This window comes from Poecilia reticulata, linkage group LG4 (assembly GCF_000633615.1).
Source record: "Poecilia reticulata strain Guanapo linkage group LG4, Guppy_female_1.0+MT, whole genome shotgun sequence".
Taxonomy (NCBI): Eukaryota; Metazoa; Chordata; class Actinopteri; order Cyprinodontiformes; family Poeciliidae; genus Poecilia; species Poecilia reticulata.
In genome coordinates this window covers 27,581,676-27,606,139 of record NC_024334.1, presented here as the reverse complement: position 1 = coordinate 27,606,139, position 24,464 = coordinate 27,581,676, and the positions used below count along the sequence as shown (strand labels likewise).

Here is a 24,464-nt window from a genome sequence, read left to right as displayed (position 1 = left end):
AACAAATTAAATTTTTTAATGTGCATTGTTTGATATATATGGATGGTTTTTCAAGACCATTAAATGTTGAGCTAATATATTTAATTTTTATCCTGTAATGTAACAAAATTCAGCTCCAAAGTTTCGACTCCTGCATTATTCTGATTCCAACTAGTGGTCAAATATGGAATTTTCTCTTAAAAATGTAAAATTTCAACAAGACTGCCAACTTTGGAAACGTACACACAGTTATGACCCCATGTGATAGCCTATTTAGAGTATTTAAAGAAAATTCTAAAGTGTAATAATTTATTTAAAAATAGCTTTATAAAAACAATCACAGAAGCCTTTATTTATTTGGTGTTAAAAGTTGTAAAATGTCACTGTTATGACAGTGAAATCTAACTTATTTATTACATTTTTATTTATTATAAAGCAAAACTTTTATGAGGTGAGACATTCTTGCAACCAGGTATAATTAATGAAACAGAGCTTCTTGGACCAGAACACAGTCAGGTGTTGATCAACCCAGCAGCTGAAAATTGTCACTCTCTTCTAGTTACATTTTTAATGAACTCACACATAGACATCTTAAAAATCTGAAGCATATTTATTATTTACCTTATTAGAAAACCAAAGAGAATCTCTGTAGAGTTTCTGTAAGAGGATCTTTGAAAAATATTAACTAATAAAACTACATATCGTCTGTTGGTCCTGTGGAAATCTTCCCGCTAATGCCTTTTCAACTCTTCCAGCCTTTTACACCAGTCTTCTTATCAGGGACAAATGATCCTGTTTCTACCTCTTAGATTGTTCTTTCCCCTGTGGCGAAAGCTGACAGTAATGCTAAATCCTCCCCCTAAACTTCATGAGATTACTGACCCAGAAATATATCCATGATTTCACCAGCTAACGCTAAGAAAGTAAATACGTTTGTCATTTTCAATCAGACATCTCAGTAACCACAGGGAGCTGAATAGATAGTAAATTCGATGAGTTCTGATGAATCTGAGAGAAACTCTTTAACTATGAGGATCCAATAGTTGTGTTGAGGAAAATTAACAGCAAATATTTTCAGCTGTATAGGAATGTGGGTTTTTTATGTGTTTGTGCCTGGTTTGTGAAAATCACTGACTGAATTTGTTAGTGTAGTGATGTGATTTATTTGACTCCTTTTTGATTTTATTATTCTGAGATCAGGAATCTGCTCATAATTTTACAAAATTCTTTTATAAATTACATGAAACAGTAGTACTTTAAATTTTTGTCCAGTTCTTTTTGCTCTTTTTTTTTTTGGCTCTAGTGGCCTTTATGTAGCAGTAATCAGACAGGAAGGGGATAGAGAGAGGAGAAAATAGTCCAAAAGAACCAAGAACGAAATCCCTTTTCAAACGTAGCAATGATGTCTCACGACAAAAGACAAAAACTATCCACAAAAACAACACACATGGCAGGTGAGCTATGACATCACAAAATGCTCCTCAACAACCACTCAGCCTGGCACATCGACTTGTAACTGTATCCTTCAGCCTCAGCTTCCTCTGTGGATAAGTTGTGCTGCGTGGAGGCTTAATGTTTCTRCTTTCGTTGGAAGTGCCCAAAGCCCACATCACATAACTCCAATTTAAATGGCAGTGCACACTCACGCCCTTTCACATTCATCTAGGAATCCTAGAAGAGATAACTCAGAGAATATTAAATCAGCGCTGAGCTTTTCACTTTAATCCATTGGTCTAGAAGAGCTAGACAAACATAAGGAAATTAGAGCCCAGATAGGCAGCAGACAAAKAATTATTCTCAGAAGTATTAGCTCCGTCTTACAGAGTCGTCCCTGATAAGAAACTGTAAGGTTTTATGTCTTTATACATAAAAATCAATGGARAAGGGAGGAGAAAGGGTGGTGATCCAAGAGATTGGGCTCAGCTTTGAATTCCTGTTCCAGGAAGGTGATGAGGAGATATTTAAAGAAGGCCAATGGCTGTGCATTTTAAATAAGGTGGTGACAGTGAAATACTTTCATGGAACCACTGAAACAGTAAAAGCATGACTTTGAAGAACGCTGAGGGAGAATTAAAAATACTCCCACACCGGTGATAAAATGAGAGAAAGGTGATCGTAAGTCCTTTTTTGTATAAAATGACAACAGGATAGATTTACTTTTGTTATTTGGAACATTGTCAAAAACAAACAGTTTGGGATTGCAGAAAAAATACAGTTTTTTAAAGACTGTATCTCTTCTTTTGTATGAAGGATCTGCAGCGTTTCAGAGTCTTTAATGTTTTCTTATTTGTCTGTCATCTCATCTGACCTTCATTTTCTTCTTTGTCATCCGTCATATTATTGCACTATTGTTGCAAACTGTTTTATTTGTATGCAGGCAATTTTATGAAAGAGAACCGTGAAAAACCTATTACATAATATTCAAAAACAGAATAGAATAGAATAGAATAGAATAGAATAGAATAGAATAGAATAGAATAGAATAGAAACTATAATTTCAAAATACATATTTTGTAATTTGGAACTAATGAAAACGCTTCCTAATAAGCAAACAGCCATTAAAACCAGCTTGTAAACAATTAAATTAAGCCCTAATCAGTCGTGTAGAAAAATTATTTGTTCTTCTTATACTTACCAATTTTTTGCATGTTTTCRTTGATATTTGACCATTTATCTTTGGGAATAATTTCCAAGTCTTTGAGAATAAAAGATCAGACATTGATTGACGTTTTGGTTGATTTTACAACATTTTACAACGGTTTTATGACGGTCCACAACAGAAGCACACAGTCAGCTCCTGAAAGACATTTCCAAAGTTTTATTATTCCCTTCTTTAATGGCTTTGTAGTATTTTGTCCTAGGAGATGTTTTATTCTCCTCTGAGTGACATTATCAGGACTCCAGCTTCCTATTTTTGTCCTGCTGACCAAGGACTTGCCTTGTGCAGCAYAGCAGCGGGTAGCTCATTAACATTAAAAGGCCAGGCCAGGCCTGCGCTGCAGATAAAAAGGACTTTTTTCCCCATCAGGAGGCTGCAGTGTCACCAGTAAATAATGAGACTTTCCCTTTTTTTCTTAAGTATGCTCCCTGGGCAAAATATGGATAAGTAACCTCGAGGAAYTACTTGCTTGACTCCAGAGACTCTGACTCAGTTCAAAATAATTAACATTGATGTTTAATGTTAAAATGTTTAGGCTACCTCGCATAACACAGTTGCATGCCAAATAAACACTTTTTCTAGTGGGATTTTCATGAATCTTAACAAATCCTGAGCTGATATGTWTATCCGGATTGATTCATATATGAGGAGTTACAATATGTGCAAATGTTCATTAATTCTTTAACAATAATTGTGTGTTTATCAAAACAAGATTACTATTAAAAGTCTCCCATGTCTCCAAGTCTTCTTYCCTGTCAGAATAAAGAAACCGCACTTTGAATGAACAGCAGTTTTCTATTTTTACTTTATGTTGCTGAGGTTCTTTCTTTGTGAAGTTTCTTTATACACCGTTTTTTGTTGGGGTTTTTTTTKGGGCTTGTCTGGCAGCTGGTGAACATAAAGTTTATATATGACAGCTGGCTTTGCAGAATGTTAGGTTTTATCTCTTGGACCAAATTAATGTGGATGGTGAAAAGGCTCATTTGTRCTCTAACAAAGCTTTTTATTCAATTCCTTTTGGGAGTACAGTATACGAATGGGGAGCAATGCTTAATGAGGCAAAAACAGGGGTCGCTTTGCAGTGCTGGGTTTATGCATTGATATTTTAATGAAAGTAAAAGGATAAGATTACTGGAAAAATCTCCACAATAGTATTCTAATAATGTGACCACTGTATGTGGTCATGCAAATCTTTTAACACCCTGTGCAYTTAAATTAGTTTGAAGATATGTAGTCATATTCAATGATTTACATTATTCTTTCTGATGAGACTCAATTCTTATTTTAAAAGTACATTTTGAAAATAGCCTTTAAACTAATAAGAATGATAGTTTTYATTAAACTCACATTTCTGGATTATAGAATATTTTTATTGGTCTGATTATATTTTATTTTTAAATTTAGAATAATAAATAGTTTCTCTGCACCTGACATGGATTGCAGTTGTTGTCACTAGAGTGCGAATCTGCTTTGGCTGCATACTGTATATCCCCGCTGTCTGTCCTATGCAGATTAAGCCACACTAAWCATGATGTAGGTATTACCAATTAATTTCTAACCAGTTGTGACATGTTTATTGGCTGGGAGCTCCTTCAGAGCGGCTCAGATTAAAAGCCAGAGCTATGGGCTCCTTCCAGTAAGACACCGGATTTAAATTTTCTCACTGTGTTTATGCTCTGTTTCCCTTAATGAAACTGTCAGCACCAGTGTTAAAAACAACATCACAGCAATATAAGGAAACATATTTGTAATAAAAACATGCTCGCACACTCACTCCATTTTAAACATGCATCTCATCATACGATGTGATTAGAGGAAGAGTAGATTGACAAGATACAAGTAATGAGACGATGAACTAAGTCACAGTCCAAACACGGGCCCACGRCGCTGTAAGGAATAATGAAAAGCATTAAGGAAGCATTATGAAAATGATAATGGCTGCTGCATGAAAATCATTAAAACAGGCATCAGGACGGAGATTAAGAGCAATCAGAAACAAATGAGATGCGATGTGTGATGGTTCCACCAAAGCACTAAAACAAATCTGCTTTAAAGGACAACTCACATTTTACACACTGCAACAATACTCAGAATGAAATATTTAGTGAATAAAGATATGGAATAAACTTTAACTTTATTTATTTCAGTTTCTCAAATTGCAAAAGATGTTAAAATCAAAGTAAGGTAAACACCATCACTATCAATCATGTGGAGGATTTAATGTCATCTCACCTCAACTCCTGTCTTCTTACCGTGTAAATATATAAATTGGTATTTTATGCCCATCTGCAGCATCAGTGCACACACAGTGACTGTATTTTGATCCGTCATGTACTGATGGAGTCCAGGCTTTAGTCAGTCAGTCACACAAGGCTGTTCTGCTCTGCTTGGCTTCATTCTTCCCGGTTCGCTCTCCTTTCTGACAGGAAGACATCCGAAAATCATGGAACCAGCCAGATGGAAGAGAAAAAGCTGTGGCTATTCATTGCCAGCAAAAGCATCWGTAGTGGCAGCAATATGCACAAAAAGAGAGGGGACCACTCATTAAGAAATGTTCAAATGCATAAACACAAAAAACCTGATTCATGCTCATCCGATGCCGGTTTGGATCGGAGTCGATGTTCCTTCAGAGAAACATTCCTCTAACAATACCTGCTTTGAGTTTGGAAAWTATTACAGTAAGGTTTTTCGGCTTACTGGTTATAGACATAGACAAATTCACATTAAGTAGGTTAAATATGTTCAATTCAAAGTACTATTATGCATTTAAAGAGTATTTAAATTACAATGAAGTCTGCTATTAATTATATAAAATTAAACACAGCCTTCGTTCTTAACGCTGATGTTTACTGAATCAGTCTAAAACTCATACCGGGTACAAATGGAAAGATTTCAGAATATAATACATGGAAATAACGGATTCAAACTGAAAACAATTCATTTATGTCTCATATTGAAGTTTCAAACAGAGGCTTTTTAAGACGAGGGCTTATGAAGAAAAGGCTCATCTTTCTCAAAGGTCCAGGATTTGCTTCTCTGCCAAACATAAAGATGAAACGTGAATGCAGAAAGTGATTTGGCATCTTAAACTGACAGGCTGCCCATCTAGAGAGAACCTCAGCTCTGTTAGCAGCTAATTAAATGCCAGCAAATAACAGTTCAAATGTCAAGCTGATAGAGACTGTAAAGTCCTGGGTTGGGATGCTTTCACATTTGCAATTAAGATATTTTAAAACTATATTTCATTCTATAATAAGAATATGATTATAGAGCTTAATTACATTACATTATATATTTTAAGGRCATCATTGTAACACATTAATATACTTTCGATATATTGTGTTTTATTTTATTAAATAACCTTTTTTTTATTTTATCTGCTGCTCAATTACTACAGGACTTGATTATTTTTTCATCCACATCTTTGTTTTCGGTTARCAAACTTTTTTGACATATAATTATAAGTCAGAAGGAGGGCGAAGTCCATAAATTACAAAGACTCGCTAATCTTGACAAATGTGACATTTCCAGGTGATGGAAAGCCTAACAGGAGCATTCGTTTTACAGCACACTAATCAGTCATTCCCCGCTGTCACCTTGCACTCTCTCCCCATCTAACCAACCGTAATCCTCCACTGCTTCCTCTCTATGATGTCTGCAGTCGGATACAGAGTTCTGGGACAAGATGCAGGCAGAGTGGGAAGAACTGGCCCGACGAAACTGGCTGACAGAAAACGAGCAGGCACAAATACCCTCATCTGTATCTCCACATGAAAAGGTCAGAATGTTTTACAGCATCCGTGTGCAGGAGTCTCTCCAGATGGCGAAGAAAATGTGCAGAAGACATTTAAAACGATCATCCATTTCCACTGCAGCCACATGTTTAATCAGAAGGAGACATTGTTGGTAATAACTCAATAAAATCAGCTCTCCTTCCATAAGACAATTTTTAACCTGTTGACATTATGAGTCAAATTAAACCACTTTGTGTTTTACTCAGGGTTAAACTGAGATGCATGTAAATAAATGTGTAATTTGTATGTTTGCAAACTGCCTTGAGATTAAATCTGTTCTGATTTGGTGTCTTAAAACGATTCATGTCATGTAGTCACAGCACACCTACAGTAAGCAATGCATTATTTACTAAGAGTTGCACGAAGTTCTGACATTAGGATTTTAATTTAATGCATATTAAGAGCCTATTGAGCCACAGTGCAATACCGAAATTAGTCATTTATTGATAATTATTTACGTTTTTAATTTTATACGTAATTTAAAAATGAAATAATAAAAGTTTTTTTCATAACTTTCTGTAGCAGCACAGTAACATATTTGCAGCATTGCTAATGGAGGCCAAAGCATCTACATCCAAGCAGACGAGTCGCCGTTCAGTTTAACAAATCAGGTGTTACGGTTTATTTATGGGCTCCTAAATTGTTGTCTGATGCTCTGTGGCACAGGTGATTCGAAATAATTCCAGTAAAACTACAGTAAACCTTTGTCAAATGGTGTGATTAATAAATGATTCAAACATTTCAGTCAGTATAGAAACACAAACCTGTTTATTCATTGTTTTGTTTTGCTTTCTGTATAAGTGATTACATGTACATGATCATTTCTCTATAAGATTTTGACTATTTTTTTGTCCGACTTTTGAAACTCAAAAGTCAAGGCATAGGTATTACAGCAGCCTTTGGACTTGCCAAAGGCTTAAAAATAAAATAACAATCCTCAATTTTATGTTGCCAAAGGCTCTAAAAATATCAGAAACATTTTCAATGTTTTGGAAATAAACTCTTTATATAGTCATGCAATATTGACACAAAAGAATATCAATTTCTTTTTTTGCGTGCCAAATATATAATTTATTTTATTACTTTGGAATTTATATGTAAAAGCACCTCCTGTACACCAGAGTATTCCTGAACCATTCAACCATAAACTGACCTTCTCATAAAAGCAAACCCCATCAGATTAGCATTATGGGCCTTGTGATTCCCAGCACAAAGTCAGATCTTACAGAAAAAGCAGTTTCAAAGTCATCAAGGACAAATGCATGTAAAAGAGTAGGTTCATCCAAGTTGAAAAAATAAAAATAAAAAATGCAAGGTTTAACATTTGAAGAGAACAGTCGAACCCAAAGGAGCTCCTCACGGGTTTGATGTGAAGCAGAAAGGGTGGGGGAAAAATCAATGCCTCCTGTTGGAGCTTTACTTAAAAATCAACAGCACAGGATCGCTGCATTGGTGTGCATTTTCATGTGAAGGGGAAAAACTGACATTGCCTCTGCCCCTGTTTTTGTTGTTTTCTCCTCTGATGACAGGGTTACTACTTCCACACAGATAATCCTTATAAGGACTTGCCTAATGCATTTGAGGAGGGACTGAAGAAATCTCGCGAGGGAGACTTGCCAAACGCTGTGCTTTTGCTCGAAGCAGCCGTCTTGCAGGACCCTCAGGATTCAGAGGTGAATTCATTTAGCACACAATACAATACACACACGCGCGCACACACACACACCTTGGTATGTGGTTTGTTTGCTCTTTGCCCTATTTGACTACCAAAGTTAACCATATGCATGCGTTCATATTTACGCATGCATTTTTATCGGAGAAGGAGGGAACATTTATTGCACTGATTGCGAGAAACACTGCAGCCAGCACCTGGATAAGCTGCGTACCTTAATCACAGTCCAACCCCACCTTCTCCACCTCATGCGGTGAGAAGCTGCATAGAAAGAGCGCCTGCCTGACCACAGGCTGTGTGAAGCTGATTTAGCAGACAGCATCCACAGGCCTGACGCTGATTGCCTGCAGCAGGAGTATTTACTGTAGCTCACAACTTGCTCCTCATCAGGGCTTCCATTTGCTCAACGAGCTGAATAATAGCTCATTCTAGTATATTTTTAAATCTTCCTCTTTTTACTAAAAGAGTGACCTCTTTGCAAGCTCAAAGAGCAAAGCCGTCACACAGAGTGCTTTCAGAGTCCCCTGGAACGTGCAGAAATGTGCCCGTTACTCCAAGGAGAGGATTATCCTGGGGTGTATGGAACTAATACGATTCCCAAATTCCTCATAGGGTGCTTAGTGGCTTATTGCCCCACCGTGAATCATTCAGAAATAATTTTGTCGTTTCCAAGAGTCAAGCAAAACGGCATCGTCAGAGATTACCTTCAAAATAAGTTAATGAACGTACCATTAAGTTATAGTTTTTAGATTCCAGTTTGTTAAACATGTTTAGTCATTTTCTTACTACTTAGCAATCATCTGCAGTCTCTGTGTGTTTGTGTTTTGATTATGTCTGTCACATAAAATCCCACTCATGTGACAAAGTGCGAAAACATTCAAAGGGTGTGAATATGTTTGCAAGGCATTGTAGTTATTAACCATTTCTCCTTTAAAAATATGAGAACAGTAAAGAACATGAACCTGTTTCTGGAAGACAAGACATTTAAATGGAAATAAAATTAGTGCTGCTGTTGAAGGGTTTAGTTTCCGCCCTGACAAAATCACTGAGGTCATACGAAAATGAGCAATTTTAGTCAGACATATATAAAAAATAAAAAAACCCTCAAACTTATCTTTGAACGTTAAATCTTTTTCTTGTTGCTAAATTAAAGAGCAGAATAAAGTTTTCTTGTAAAATGAGTTACTACCTCAGCTCTTCAGGAACTGGTACAAGTCCTGTTTAGCTATATAGGATCATATACAATCCCTGAAATTTGCCTAAGAAGTTATTATACTCATATTTCTTAGGGAGTTAGAAGCCAAAGCTGATCTCATCTGTCGGTCTATGGCTGATTAATTTGGCTGGCTCTCTTCCTTGACTTTGCAAACATTAGGCCTCGGTAAAAGAAAACTGCCAACACAGCAATTTGTATGTACAGCTGTAATACCAAAGTGCTTTATTTTTCCAAGGTAGATATAGACACTGAATGCAAATCATCTTATTTATCTTTACAGTTTCCTGAAACACAAACTGTCATCAGATTTTTGCATTCATGGCATTTTTTGCACTTCTGGTTTGTTTCTCTATAAGTTTTGAAGTAATCAATTACTTTTCATTCTTCTTAGTTCAAATTTAAGGCATCCTTTGGTTAATTTGAGCAGTTTGATTAAATGTATTTGCTCTGGTTTTGCTATTACACCATTTTCCACATCTTGTAGTTTGTTAAAGTAAATGTGATGTCTGCTTTTTGTTCATCACATTTGGGAGAAAAAAAAAAACAGGCAACAAGGCAAAATTATTTCTGAACTGAGAAAATTAGGATCCATCATTCAAAGGACAAAGATTCTTATCTTTGATCCACTGAAGATTTGGTGCTTGTGTAATTGCTTTTATTACCTACATGGTTAAAAACGTTCACAAAAAGATTTAATTGGCTTATAGGCATTTACCTAATCAAGATTTTAAACAATTAATTACCCAAATGAGATGGGGGAATGGACTTGGGAAGCTAAAATAATCAAACAAATAAATTAAAGGTACATTTCTTCAACTAAGAGGAACAAAATGCTCAGCTGTGGTCGTTGATAAGCTCGCAGCTCATGTAAGCCAGTTGATCTGCAGGGCCAGCATCAGTCGCTGTGTGACAGATCTCTGTTTTTTATTCCTTCTGTGTTTGACCCCCCCTGAGAAGACACACTGTGGTTTTTCCTTCCTGCTATTTACTGATGTCTGTATTCTCTGTTTCCCTACAGGCCTGGCAAGTCTTAGGGACAACACAGGCAGAAAATGAAAATGAGCAGGCGGCAATTGTCTCCCTCCAAAGGTAATGAGAAGCATCTGAGTTCGGTTCTGATTTAAAATCTAAAAATAACAGAAGAACCTGATTTCATATTTGCTTAGAGGTTTATACAAGCTTTCTGACAGTTTATGCACATACAACTGGAGTTAGAGATAAATGGGCACCAAGACCTTTGCAAAGCACCATAAATTGGATGGGTTTTTTTACATTCTGTCACATTTCAACTATACATTTAATGTATTTTCTTGATATTTTATGTGATAGACCAACACAAATAAGCACACAGATGGAAAGATGAAATATGTTTTCCAAATAATACTCAGAAAACTATGACGTGCATTTGTACTCAGCCTACCTGAGACAACACCGAATAGAGCCACCTACAATAAATACAATGAAAGATGAGGTTGTAACATGACAAAATGTAAGAAAGTATATGTGAATATCTTAGTAAGAAATGGATGTGTAGCCACAGTGCTAAAAAGCATAAGGCCTCCACTAGTTTCTACTGAATTGCCTTAAACCATATTGGAAGAACCATTTATGTAATTTTTTCCTATTCTTAAACTAGAGGAACCCTGCTTAGACTTTGATTGCAAAAGTCGGGGCTCTGACTGGATTCCTCAATAGGAGGTGGCCCAATTTCATTCACAACTCTGCCGAAGTCAGAAATTGCACCTTTCCCAGAGTTTGAACACTGACAAGTGAAGTAAAGATGCTGCTGAAGAGAAATAATCCATATTTTCCAAGTATTTTATCAATTTACTTTTTTGTCAGATGAGCAGATCATTTAGGTTCAAACTGAACTGATTAGAAAGCAGATCTATAGTTATTTTTCTGCCTCTAAAATAGTCTTCCTTGCAAATGAGCACCTTTCAAATTTCAGGTTGCTTGCTGGCTTCGTATTGACTTTGATTGTTATGTAATCACTCCATCTGTGAGGAGTAGTTTGGTCTGAAGTGAGATTAGATTTTTTTTTTTTCTGGCATTAATCCTGCTGTTGCTACACTGATCTTTATCAACTGGCAGCCATCACGTTGCTATTTTGCATCTAATTACAAAAACTTACAGTCTGAATAGTTTTTAGTTTTTAATCATTAAAGTTCTGCACAACACAAGCACTTGCTGTGCGTAGCTAAATAAGTTAAAACATGAATGATTAATTCCCAGACATGACAAGCATTTCTGTCCTTAACAAACCATAAAAAGTGTGAAGAAACACACAGACCTAGCTTTTTCTTTTCTTCAAAAAAAAAAAAAAACACATTTCTTTGAGTGTTTTTTGAATTCAAACATTGCATGTGTGCAAGCTTAGCCATGAACAGTTCCCAGCAGGAGGCTGGAATAATTTAGTTGGTCTGGGATTATGATGGTTTTAAGGAAGTTGGCAGATAAACTGCAGCAAATCAGGCTTGAATGTTGATGAAAGCCAAATCTTGTTTTGGCCTCTCACCTAGTCTCTTAACTAATCCAAGTCCTTCTTCCAACTCTATGGTCCACTTTCCTTTCCTCTTACAAAACCAACAATAGCTCTTCAGTGATGCAGTTTGAAGATATACCTGCAGTAACCACAGCAGAGACACTTCCTATCTCCTGCAACATCACCAAATGAGAGTTTGCATAAATGCAAAGTTAATTCAAATCAAGCAGGTGTGGGCAGCATGAAAAACCTGCTCCTCTGTGGAGAATGCAGGGCAAAAAGAGTCGCAGCTCATCCAGGCCTGATGTGCTTCTGCTTCAACCGGTCCCAATTAATGCTTGTCACATCTAAATTTCTCTTTGAAGTCCCACTTTACACCCGCTCTTCTTGTCTCTGTCCAGGTGTCTGGAGCTCCACCCTAACAACCTACCGGCCCTCATGGCTCTGGCCGTGAGCCTGACCAACACTGGCATGCGTCATGACGCCTGTGAGGCCCTGCTCCGCTGGTTGAAACACAATCCCAAGTACAAGAACCTGCTGAAGGCCAAGACCCATCTGATAGGCTCCCCCAACTCTCAGCGCAGAATGTCTTACGCTCTCAACGCGGGCCGACACGAAAGGTAGAGAACCTGACCTGATCCAACATGGATAGTCCTAAAAGTGACAGGCAGCAGCACTCTTTGATACTATGGTCTTTCTTTGTTGGCTAAATAGCTCTGAGGAGAGTTTCATTTTTTTTAAATTGTCTTTTTTCTTTATTCTATTCCTAATTTACTTATTTAAATGAGGACCTTATTTCCCCCGCTTGTTGTTTATTGTGTAAAAGAAAAATAGTTGGCCTAATGTCTTATTGATTTATCTTCTAATTAGCTTCAGGATTAATAAACAATTAATGCATGAATAAATTAACATATTTATGAAATAATAAATATTGATTCACTTTATTCAATTAAAATATTTAGACATATCGAAGCAATTACAGAAGCAGATATAAATATGTAAAGTTGAGAATCCTCACATCACTGAGGAAACGGCAAAAAGAGAATGACTAACAATCTGCTGTGATCAATAATATAATTATCTGCACATTTTTAGTTTTCTAGTTTTAATAGGCAAAACAGTGCTGAATATCAATGTGAGGATCAACCTTTTTAATCATACTTTTTCACATTTCAGAACTTTTATTTGTTTAGGTTTATGTCGGGGTTTTCTGTTTGGTTATTATAGAAATGAACGGTTTTAAATGTAACCATATTTCACAGAAAATTACTGCTTCTCAGATCTTGGAATAAGCCTGTCCCTTTTCTTAATTGCTGTTTATTTTTGACCAGTCTAAATTCATAAAGAAAACAGCAGAACTTGTGAAAAACATCAAAAACTGCAACAATGATTAAGGCAAGGCTCAGTCCAGCTTTTTAAAAAGCATTTGTTTTCAAATGTTCCAAGATATCCAGGCTGATAAATTAAACATTTTAGTTCACCTCCATGGCCAGATGTGTATAAAATCCAGCAGCTATGTGTGCAGACAGCTTCTATAAACAGGTGTGAGAGAATGAGTTGGTTTACGTCTCCCAGTGGCCTCACCTGTATTTACAGATCATGCCTCAGTCAGAATATCATCTTGATTCGATGCCTCAGAGTCCAACTGTAAAAATAATAATAATAATAATAATAATTCATCCATTTTCTTACACCCTTGTCCCTCAGTGGGGTCGGGAGGGTTGCTGGTGCCCATCTCCAGCTAGCGCACCGGGCGAGAGGCGGGGTACACCCTGGACAGGTCACCAGTCTGTCGCAGGGCAACACAGAGACACACAGGACACACAGGACACACAACCATGCACACACACATTCACACCTAGGGACAATTTGGAGAGGCTAATTAACCTGACAGTCATGTTTTTGGACTGTGGGAGGAAACCGGAGTACCTGGAGAAAACCCACACATGCACAGGGAGAACATGTAAACTCCATGCAGAACGACCGGTGCCGGGAATCAAACCCAGAACCTTCTTGCTACAAGGCAACAGCTCTACCAACTGCGCCACTGTGCTGCCCAACAATAATAATAATAATAATAATAATAATAATAATAATAATAATAATAATAATAATAATAATAATAATAATAATAATGACAAGTTGTGCTTTTAGTTGTTCCTATTAAATTTATCGGTTTATGAATGAAAGTTCCCACATTGTACAGCAGAGCTTTACAGACTTCACAGCGCTCACTCAGCAGCTGCAGCTCTAAGTCACACTACTCCTGATCCCTGTATGTGTGCGTGTGTGTGCATGCGCGTGTGTGCGTGCGTGTGTGTGTGTGTTTCTGCTCGTGTGTGTTCTCAGCTCACTGCTGCCAGAGGTCAAGGAGCTCTTCCTGGAAGCAGCTCAGAACAACTCGGACAGCGTTGACCCGGATTTACAGACAGGCCTTGGGGTCCTCTACAACCTCAGCGGAGAGTTCAACAAAGCTGTAGAGGCTTTCAATACGGCCCTGTCAGTCCGGCCTGAGGTAGGAAACCCCTCCGAGGCTTTCTCTCGCTCAATCTGATAGAAAATATCAGATTGAGGCATGATCTCAAAATGTCCTTTGCTTGTTGTCGCCTGAAAGGCATATTTTCACTGCACCAGTTAAATGTTACATTACATTTTTTTTATTGTTTTATTATATTTAAACATATATTTACAGCTCTGGGAAAAATTAAAGAGCCCACTGCACTGAACCCCACTGAAAACCTCATCATTATTCCACCAGTTGATTTCTGAACTCATCCTGAGTTAAAACATTAGTATTGTTGTTTCTAAATGAATATGAACTTGTCTTCTTTGCATTATTTGAGGTCTGAAAGCACTGCATCTTTTTCGTTATTTTGACCATTTCTCATTTTCTGCTAATAAATACTAAATTTTTGCTTGGTATTTCGGAGACTGCGACAGACTGACGACCTGTCCAGGGTGACCCCGCCTCTCGCCCGGAACGTTAGCTGGAGTTAACCCTCCTGACCCCACTAAGGGACAAGGGTGTAAAGAAAATGGATGGATGGATGGATGGATGGACGGATGGACGGACGGACGGACGGACGGACGGACGGACGGACGGACGGACNGGACGGACGGACGGACGGACGGACGGACGGACGGACGGACGGACGGACGGACGGACGGACGGACGGACGGACGGATGGAATTTCGTTTTATAAATTTTATAAATTACATTTCCGTAATTTATAAAATAAAAGAATAATGTTCCTTTTACTCAAACATATACCTATAAAAAGTAAAATCAGAGAAACTGGTCATTTTAAGTGGTTTCTTTATTTTGTCTGGAGCTGCTTTTATAACATAAAACAACAATATTGACCAATACTTATGGGATAAAGTTTCTGTTGACAGTAGGTAGAAGATAAAGGGACACAAAGTTCAACTCTAGTTCATATTTCAACATTTCTGGAATAAATGGCTCATATTGAGGTTTTCGGGAGATTTTATCCATGTAGTGTGAAAATAATTATGAAAAGGAGCAACTAACTACAGTGTTTTCACACTGTTTGCTGCTTTACTGTTGGCATTTCTTTTCTTCTCTTAAATTTCCGTTTTTAATTCAAAAACCAAGTAAATGTCTAAGAAAGGAGACCAAAATACAGCTTGCAGTAATTAAAATAACACTTTGGCAAGCAGTTCCTGACTTTATAAACACATTTCTACTTGTTGCTTGATTTGACTTTTTTATACCAGAACTTGTACATTTCAGAATATGTGTAGCTCAAAGTTACGTCGTTGGCTGGATGTGGAGCTGCATTTGAATAAGCTGGAGCACATACTGCGGTGTCTGAGGAAAGGAGTCTTTGTACTCGCTGGGTGGTTCTGATATCTTTCTTCAGCAGTTTGTCCAAAATAGTTCTGACGTTTGTTCCTCTGTGCACAGTAAAATCTACCTAGCAAAAAGGAGATGAAATTGCCTGCAGCTTCAGAGACTCCAGATGGAGCAACCTAAGGAGTGTATTGAGTGAGATACAAACACCGCAAAAGCTGTAAAAAAAAAAAAAAAGGTTATCTAACATTGAGCTGGATTAAATCTACATAGGCAGTGTGATTTCACACAATGTGCAGTTTTAAAGAAAAAAAATATGTCTGTAGAACTTGATATAAACTGATAGCCCTGTCCGGTCTTCTACGTACAAAGAGGTTTTGTTGATGCGCCACGGATGAGTAAATTAGTGCACATTTAGTGAACTGTCTCTTACACAGTTTTGCAGCTGAAAGTAATCAGGCTAAGAGCCAGAGGTATCTCTGAGTCATGTTGGCATGAGATTGTGACTATAATCTTCTGATGGTCTTCTTTAACAGTAAACATTTCATTTCATAGATTTAATTGAAATGTGCTTTTTTTGTGTGTTAAATCTCAAAACTATAGTACAATAAATTGTCTATACATTTTGTTATGTTCTGTCCACAAAAAAGAGTTTACCTCTAAAGAAAATAAAAATAAAAATCACTGACAGAGTGGGAAAGGAGAGCATTCGTGAGAAAATCCGTTCATGGTAAATCTGGAGGAGCTGCAGAGGTCTTAAGCTCAGGTGGGAGAATCTGTTGACAAGATAACTATTGTTCTCTCAGTGTGCACTCCACAAATGTGGCATTTACTAAAGAGTGACAAGAAAAAAACGTATTGTCAAAGGAAAGCCACTAGTAGACCCATTTGGATTGTGAACAAGCCATTGAGGAAAAACAGCAAACATGTGGAAAAAGGCTCTTTGGACAAGCAAAATGTTGCCTTTTCACCTTTTTTGAGGCAGAAAAAGAATGCTGCAAATTACCTGAAGCAAACAGTAAAACATGGCAGTGGGGATATTTTTCTTCAGCAGCAGGGAAACTGCTCAGAGTTGTTCATTTTTTTGGGAAGAAATCCTGTTTGGTGCTGCAAAAGACTTAAAACTGGAAGTGAAGGATATTTACATAGAAGAATAAAAACACCAATTTTACAGTCAGAGCTTCTGGTTAATTGTTTTGATTAAAGTATATTCATCAATAGCATTTTTAAAGACCAAAAATGCTATTGATGATATAAAAAAAATGTATAAATAATTTTACATCTAAAGATGAGACTGTGATATTTAAGTGTCATGAAATGTGGAAATAATTTGGTGTTTGGAGATTTAAATGTTTATATGTTATGAGAATGAGAGGGGCAGGAAATCATAAGATCTTGTATCTTCTACCTACTACTTTTCGAACAGATAATGTAAAATTGCATGCCAATTGGGCACAATAATTTGTTTTATTTTTCTTGCTTGCTTTTACTCTTGTCTGTCCAAAATAAATAAATAAATAAATATGTTAAATTGTCTTAATCAAAGTCTAGGTCAAAATAAAATCAAGAATCTGAGCACAATATTTGAAAAGTGATGTTTGCGGATACTCACATCCAATCTGACGGAGTTTAATCTATGTGGCGAAGAAGCATAGTTAAAATGTCAGTCTCCGAAGGTAAATCAGCAATAGAGACACATTTGTAGCTGCAATTGCAGCAAAAGAGAATTTTACAAAATATGTAATCAGGAGGACAAATGCAAATGGCCATAATATGATTCTGTTAAGGCTTAAGGCAGAACATCTAGTCGGCACAAGCAAAGAACTAAAATCTGTCTTTTTCTGACATAAAGATTCACAATCAGCATTTAAAGCAGAAGTTTTAAGTGTGCATTACCAAAATCAAAGTCTTACTACCCAATAGTGTTTGTTTTTTTTCACAATTTAAACAGTTTTATTTTACCTTGTGCCTAAAAACTTGGCTCCCTTTCCATCATGCTCATGTTCTCAGATTTGTGTCAACAGACACGATATCTGAATGGTAAATGGCCTTCATTTGTATAGCGTTTTATAAAGTCCAAGGACTCCAAAGCACTTTACACTACTTTCACTCATTCATTCATTCATTCATTCATTCATTCATTCATTCATTCATTCATTCATTCATTCATTCATTCATTCATTCATTCATGCATCCATTCACCCATTCACCTGCTAATGTTGTTGAGCTACTGGATCGTAGCCTCAGTTGCCCTGGAGCAGACTGTCAGAATCAAAACACTTTACAAAAAAATCATTTCAGTTCAATCATTGATTCTAGTTATCAAACAGTTTGAATAATTTTGATACATTCTGTGTTTCCCATTGGGCTGCGCTGCATCGTTAGAGTCCTATTTATTCAATTAATAATGCAGTCTGCAGGATCATCAGAAGAGCTGATCAAATATGGATCCATCAATCGGACTTTCATCTCAGCTCCCGCAGAAATGAAGTCTGCATGGACCAATGCAGCGAGATTCTCTCAAATAAATGCATGTTTGAAAATGGTTTCAGACTAGAGATTCCCAGAATAAAGCACAAGAAAAACGGATTTATATGCATCTACATGAATACTTTACAGTCAGTTCAGATTCTGAGAGCAGATTCAGAGATGTAAGAGATTCATAAGCTAACATGAGTAAAATAAATGCAAACAATCTTACCAGGGGGAGTAAATGTGTGCAAACATCAAAAACATTCTGACCCTGAAAAACCTTGAAGCTGATTGAAGATAGATATAGATTTTTATTCAAGATCAAGACGTAGTGTATAATCGCCCTACAATAAATGCTAACATAAATGCATATTCTTTTCAGCACAAAGTAAATATATGTGGAAAAAAAATGTATTCAAAATCGACTGCATTTACAAACTTTTTTCCTCCGTCTGCATCAGACAGATCGGTCAATCTCCACCCTTCCCTTTCTCAGGCCGGCATGACTATTATTGTTAAATCCAGTCTCCCATATTTGACTTGCTAATTTCTGCTCCCCCGCTGAAAAGACAAAGAAAACAGCACTGAAAACAAAAGGCGGATAATTATAGCCTGCTGCTTGGCTTAGCCAGAGATGAAGGACCCCAGTTCTGTACCAGACCACTGACCTCTGAATGAGCCTGTGAGCCTGCAGGTGGGAAACAGCGACAAGGACGTCCAGCGTGATGTAACTCTGCTTTCATTAAACTAACCTTGTCGGACTACTTTTGTATCCAAAATCTGTGCACAGTTGTTCAAAATAGGTTCTTGTTGTTGGGCGCTTGTGGAAAACTGATCATAATTGTTGATAAAACAGTAATTTGTTCTGCAGACATCAAAATGAACAACCACCCATGAATACTTGAGACAACAAAAACTACTTCAACTACTAAACTAATGTAAAAAAAAAAGAAAAAAATGGGGTGGGGTATTAGTGATTTAATAATCGTCCAAAAACATAGTTCAAAATTAAAAGAATAAAATATATTTGAGTATTTTTTCATCACCTCAGTGCTCTTCCTCCATCGCAGGACTATTTGCTGTGGAATCGCCTTGGAGCCACATTAGCGAACGGAGACCGGAGCGAAGAGGCGGTGGAGGCTTACACGCGAGCCCTCGAGCTGCATCCAGGGTTCATCAGGTCCCGCTACAACCTGGGCATCAGCTGCATCAACCTGGGGGCCCACAGGTGAGTCACCTCAGGCTGTGTGACAGAGAACAAATGAACATGTCCTGGTTTTATGCAGTGGAGCACATACAACATGCAGCAGAACCCAGAAGAAATGTAAGAATGACATCCGATTACACTTTTCTCATGTTTGCTCCTTGGAGATAATCTTACTTTTTTCTCAATGTCTAATTGGCTAAATGTCTACATTCTTAAACACTTTTTCCAGACAAATTAAGAAGATTTACAATAACAAAATGTAAAAAGTATGGATAAACGTTTCTTCCAAGATGCAGGATCACAAATTGTCAATCAACTACAGATAAATTAGCCTGCAAATACCAGCATTAAACATCTTAATTATGACAACAAGCTTTGACAGTGTTTGATAAGGTAACTTCTACAAACCTTGCTGTCATAAATTATACCATGATGATACTATATTGATCGTCTCTGAGTATTTAATGGATATTCCAGTGACATCTCTCCAAAACGTTAAATTTCTTTCAATAACAGCAGAAAGGTTCAGTCAGCCATATTTTAATTCCTGAAAGCAATGAGTGTTTTATAGTTTTGACGTAGAGACATACACAACTGACTAAAAATGAGGAACCATTCTCATGGATGAAAATTTAATGCTCTTGTAATGTGGAACCAAATTTCAGCCATAGAAAAAAAATAGTATCTTTTGAGAAGCTGTAAAACACATTTGATTAACCACAACTTAGATTTAGCTACTAAATAGTTGATTGTCTTTAGTATGATTACTGTTCTTATTTATTTTTGTTAGAAACGAGCAGCACAGTTAGTCGCCAAGCAGTCAGGCAGGAGCTGAACAAACTGTTTCCAGGATTATAGCAAAGAAAAAAGTCAAACACTTGGCTTGGTGAGGAGAAGCAGTGACCTTTAGCACTTTGAGAGCAATTTATCTTCATGGTGCGAAGCTGCAAATAACACTCTTACAAAGGTTGAGAGTCTGCTTAAGCCATCGATAACAACCAGAGTTTAGGTCTTTTGTCCATCACTGAGCTGAGTTATATGTATTTTAATATGGGTTGTTCAAATCTGATTAATCCCAGTACACCAACAAATGGCCAGTTTTAGAAATGGAGTTAAGCTGCAGTGCTAAACCTCTGACAGTTTGTATATATTAAGGTCTGAACTTTTTTTTCTCCTGTTAATATTAAGACATAGATAAAAACAGAATTAAAATGACAAATAAAATACCAGCACAGAGCAACAGAAACGTATAAATGTGGAGAAAAGCGAACGTCATGCTGTCTACATAATCCTGTCTGGAACAAAACAACTGGTACRTCAGTTTGTATGCACAGCCTCGCAAAATCATTGATTTCCTTTGATTTCTGTCAGACTTCAATGTGTTTTATTGTTGTTTTATGTAACTAAATAATATTTTACTGCATCTACAGTTGTAAGGTTTACTGCTGTATTTCCCTCCAAGGTTTCCATGTCTAGACAGTGATTTTGCTCATCCTACTTTGACAAATAGATCTTGCTCATTATGATCTATTTAATGAGATTAGCTTACTCTTTTCTCAACTTAGAGAAAAGAGTAAGTTCTGACCTTTGTCTGGGCCAAGCCAAGACACAAATACAGCTGGGTCAAACTTATTCTGCTGCAGCTCCTTCTGAAAGTTGAGGATCTACCGATGTTGTCCAGCTTCTATGCTCCTGCTGAAGAATAGCAGTCCCATAGCATGACGCCACCTCTGCTATGTTGCATTGTGGGAATGGTGTGCTCAAGATTACCTTGGACCGGAAAATAAACTTTTGATCTCAAGTGAATGGAGCAGCTTCTTGTTGCAAAACAAAAACAAGACTTTGTGTTGCTTTGTTTCAACGATGTGTTTTTTTCTTTCCATTGATCCATGAGTTTTACCTARAACTGCTTCTGTAGTTCTTGATCTTTGTGAAACTGTTAACAAAAAATTCCCAAACAAATTTCTGAGATCTTCTCAGAACTATTTATGCAGAGATGAAATAAKGTGAATTTTAAAGGTAGCAGCTGATTCTGTTATATGACAGRCTGTTAGAAGAAAGAGGGTTGAATACAAACTTTTACATTTATATTTGTACAAAATGTGGAAAATTTTAAGGCAAATTAATATTTTATGCAAGGCACCATATATGGTTATTCAKGTAACTAATCTCAGAGACCTGCTTTTGATCATGCTAGTGTGACAAGCTAGAGATCACATCCTATTTAAACAATAGGATGTTTAAATTTTGGACATTTATTTCTAACTTTTTCAGAAAATGYAACAAACCAGACATAAACTCTGACAGTTTACACTGCACKAAGTGACTTGTCCGTTTTGTTTCCCCAGAGAGGCAGCCAGTAACTTCCTGACGGCTTTAAGTCTCCAGAGGAAAAGCCAGAGCGGTCAGCAGTCCCATCAGGTGATGTCTGGCAACATCTGGGCAGCTCTGAGGATAGCTTTATCTATGATGGACCAACCCGAACTCTTCCAGGCCGCAAACATTGGCGATCTGGATCTCCTGATGAGGGCCTTTAACTTGGACTTTTGAGTAATCGACGGAGTGCGCTCTGTCATTTGTTCTCTGATCTCTGGCCAGAAGCCAAAAGCCCAAAGTGCACACGGTTTGAGTTAACACACCGGCGTGTGTGTTTAGTTTCTGCATATCAAAATGAACTGAAAAGGTCAAACCCTGTCATGTCCTTCTTGCCCTAAATTTCTTGAGAGCAGTTCRGAGGGCCGCTTCTTCCAGGGGTTCGGATGGACTGCTTAGCGATGGAATTTGCACTGCAATTTGTGATTTCCCTAAAGAGCACAAGGACGGGCGAAGATTGTATGAGCAATGCCTTAGAGGATGCATCAATTAAAAACTGACTCATGCAGTGGAACAGAGGTGAGCCAGGAGTGACAGCCAGATTTAAAACTCCCACAGAGGAACCCTCACAAGCCATTTGCAGCAGAAAAGATGAGGTTTTGAGAGGAAGATGTGTTGACTCAGGACTGCCTCTCCCTCTCTCTGACGGATGGATCCAGTGAGCCGAACAATAAAGGCTGCACCTTGTAACCCCGGAGCTCTATATTGTCTTCCTGGCTTCATCTCCCCCTCTGTCAATGGAGACTTATTACTCTGCATCAAAAAAACAAAACAAAACAAAAAAACACAATAAACATTTTCAGAAATGGAGAGATTAACATACTTATAGAAGTTTTCCCTTTGCACTTTTAGATGACTTCCTCTATGGAATGCGCAACCCAGGTTGTAAAGCCTTACTGAGATGCATGCGTCCAACGTTATTTATTTACACTATTTTTATGGTGACAAGGAACAAAATATATCGAAGCCATTTTCAGACCAGTTTAAATTTCTTAACGTAAGTGCTGTTCTTAGAACCTGTACGACTTCTGATCCGCTAATCTCAGTTCAGTTGTTTATATATTTATGCAGCTCGTGTGTAATATTTGTTGCTTTAATGCTGACTGGCTGGAGGAATGCACACAGTGAGAGGGTAGTATTGATTTGAATCGTGTTTTTTTTACCTTTCTTAGAGGGAAAAGTGGTTGTATTTGTAAAAACGTCTCATCTCAGAGGCCCCTACAAAGAAAACCGCCTAATTTTTATTTATGCTGACTGTATTCATTTCAATACARCATACTAACATTAGATTAAAAGATGTGTATTTGCAAGCCAGGACCCAAGACAGCAGCTTGATGAATTTCCTTAATGTAGTCATTTGTATCTTTGCTGCTCCTTCTCCGGCAGCGAAGCTCATTCATTTAATTAAATCAGTTAYCCTCAGCCATCATGCATGHTTTCAATATTTATAGAGGCTTGCTTAGAGTTGCACACATTTCCTATAAAAGTAAAAACARATTTTATAAATAAATAAATGCTATTCAGAAGATCGTTATACAGTATAAAATGCACTGATGCTCCTGCTTAAGATAAACCCTTTGCAGCACCTCTAAATATTTATGATTTTCATTTGTCAGCCTCCTTCTAGTCACAGTTTGAAAGTCACTGTGAGTTTAACGCCGTGCGGCAGCAGCGGCGGAGTGAATGATAGATTATCTGCTGTGCAGTACAGCTCACTTTGGTGTTTATCGGTCGTGTCCACAGTCCGGGTGTGCTGCAGAAAGCTTTTTTTTTTCCTTCTTCTTATTGTCGGCTCCTATGCAAAAGGTCATGTTTCATGTTTGTCCTCATCTGCCTCAGTGGAGCAAAGGGAAGTGTTGATTCTGTGTTTTGAATGAATGCTATCAGCAGGAACCAGAGACCAGAACCAGAACCATTCATCTTCCTAACAGGGCAGCTGGGATGACACACTCTGTGTTAGGAGGAGTGTTTTATCAGGCGGCTGGGGGAGAACAAACAGAAACCAGCTGAAGTGCGGCATTGACACTGTATGAATCTGCGACGTAATAATGCATCTGTGGCTGCAGCTGCACACACCAAATTCACAGCTGTAGACATTTTMTTTTTCTTCTGTCAGCTCACTTTTCTCTTTGAGTTTCCACACTTGTCACATTACAGCCACAAACATTTGCTTATATGCAAACAAAATTGTGTATCGTTTTGAAGAGAAAGAAAACTGATATTTTTTTACAAATTCAAATGAAAAAAAGTGCAACATGCATTTGTCCTCAGGCCCCAGAAGTAATTTCAGTAAAAAATCCGTTTTTACAAAGATTGCAGTTGCAAGTCTTTTGGGCTTTTCTTTACCAGCTTTGAAAAGTTGCTAATTAGTCGGGTCGTCAGCAGCAATTTTTTAAGTCATGCCTCAGTTGATGATGCAGGCACAGACTTTGWCAGGGACATTCTAATTCATAAATGCTCTTAGCAAATCATTCCATGGTATCTTTGGTGGTAGGTCTTGCAGTTTTGTYATTTTTTTATGATTGTMTTGTATTTAGGCTCCTATTACTCTGAAGAAGCATCAACATATCTTGATCTTAAGTCTTTCTTTCAKTGCAACTGGCTTGTTGCCACTTCYTCACAAAGACCAGTGCAACGTATGAATAGAGTCTCCAATCTGAGCGGTGAATCTCCTCTGGTCACCATGGCTGCTTTTCCGATCAATGCTCTCCCTTTCCGGCCAATGTGTTTTCAGGTGTCTGAATTGTTTTGCAGCTGGGTCAAATAATTCCCCATGAGATGTTCAAATCGTGG

At 37.5% G+C, this 24,464-nt stretch overlaps 1 protein-coding gene across 1 annotated transcript in view; it reads left to right on the top strand.

The window, feature by feature from the left end:
* The window catches only part of pex5la (peroxisomal biogenesis factor 5-like a), an 83,761-nt gene extending 60,846 nt beyond the window's left edge, over positions 1-22,915 (top strand). Inside the window, exons 9-15 of the mRNA XM_017304271.1 lie at positions 6,300-6,416; positions 7,962-8,105; positions 10,339-10,409; positions 12,207-12,425; positions 14,155-14,320; positions 19,162-19,319; positions 21,647-22,915. Coding sequence (XP_017159760.1) covers positions 6,300-6,416; positions 7,962-8,105; positions 10,339-10,409; positions 12,207-12,425; positions 14,155-14,320; positions 19,162-19,319; positions 21,647-21,848 — 1,077 coding nt within the window. The 3' untranslated portion in view covers positions 21,849-22,915. The remainder of the gene's footprint in view (positions 1-6,299; positions 6,417-7,961; positions 8,106-10,338; positions 10,410-12,206; positions 12,426-14,154; positions 14,321-19,161; positions 19,320-21,646) is intronic.
* Positions 22,916-24,464: the final 1,549 nt, after the last annotated feature.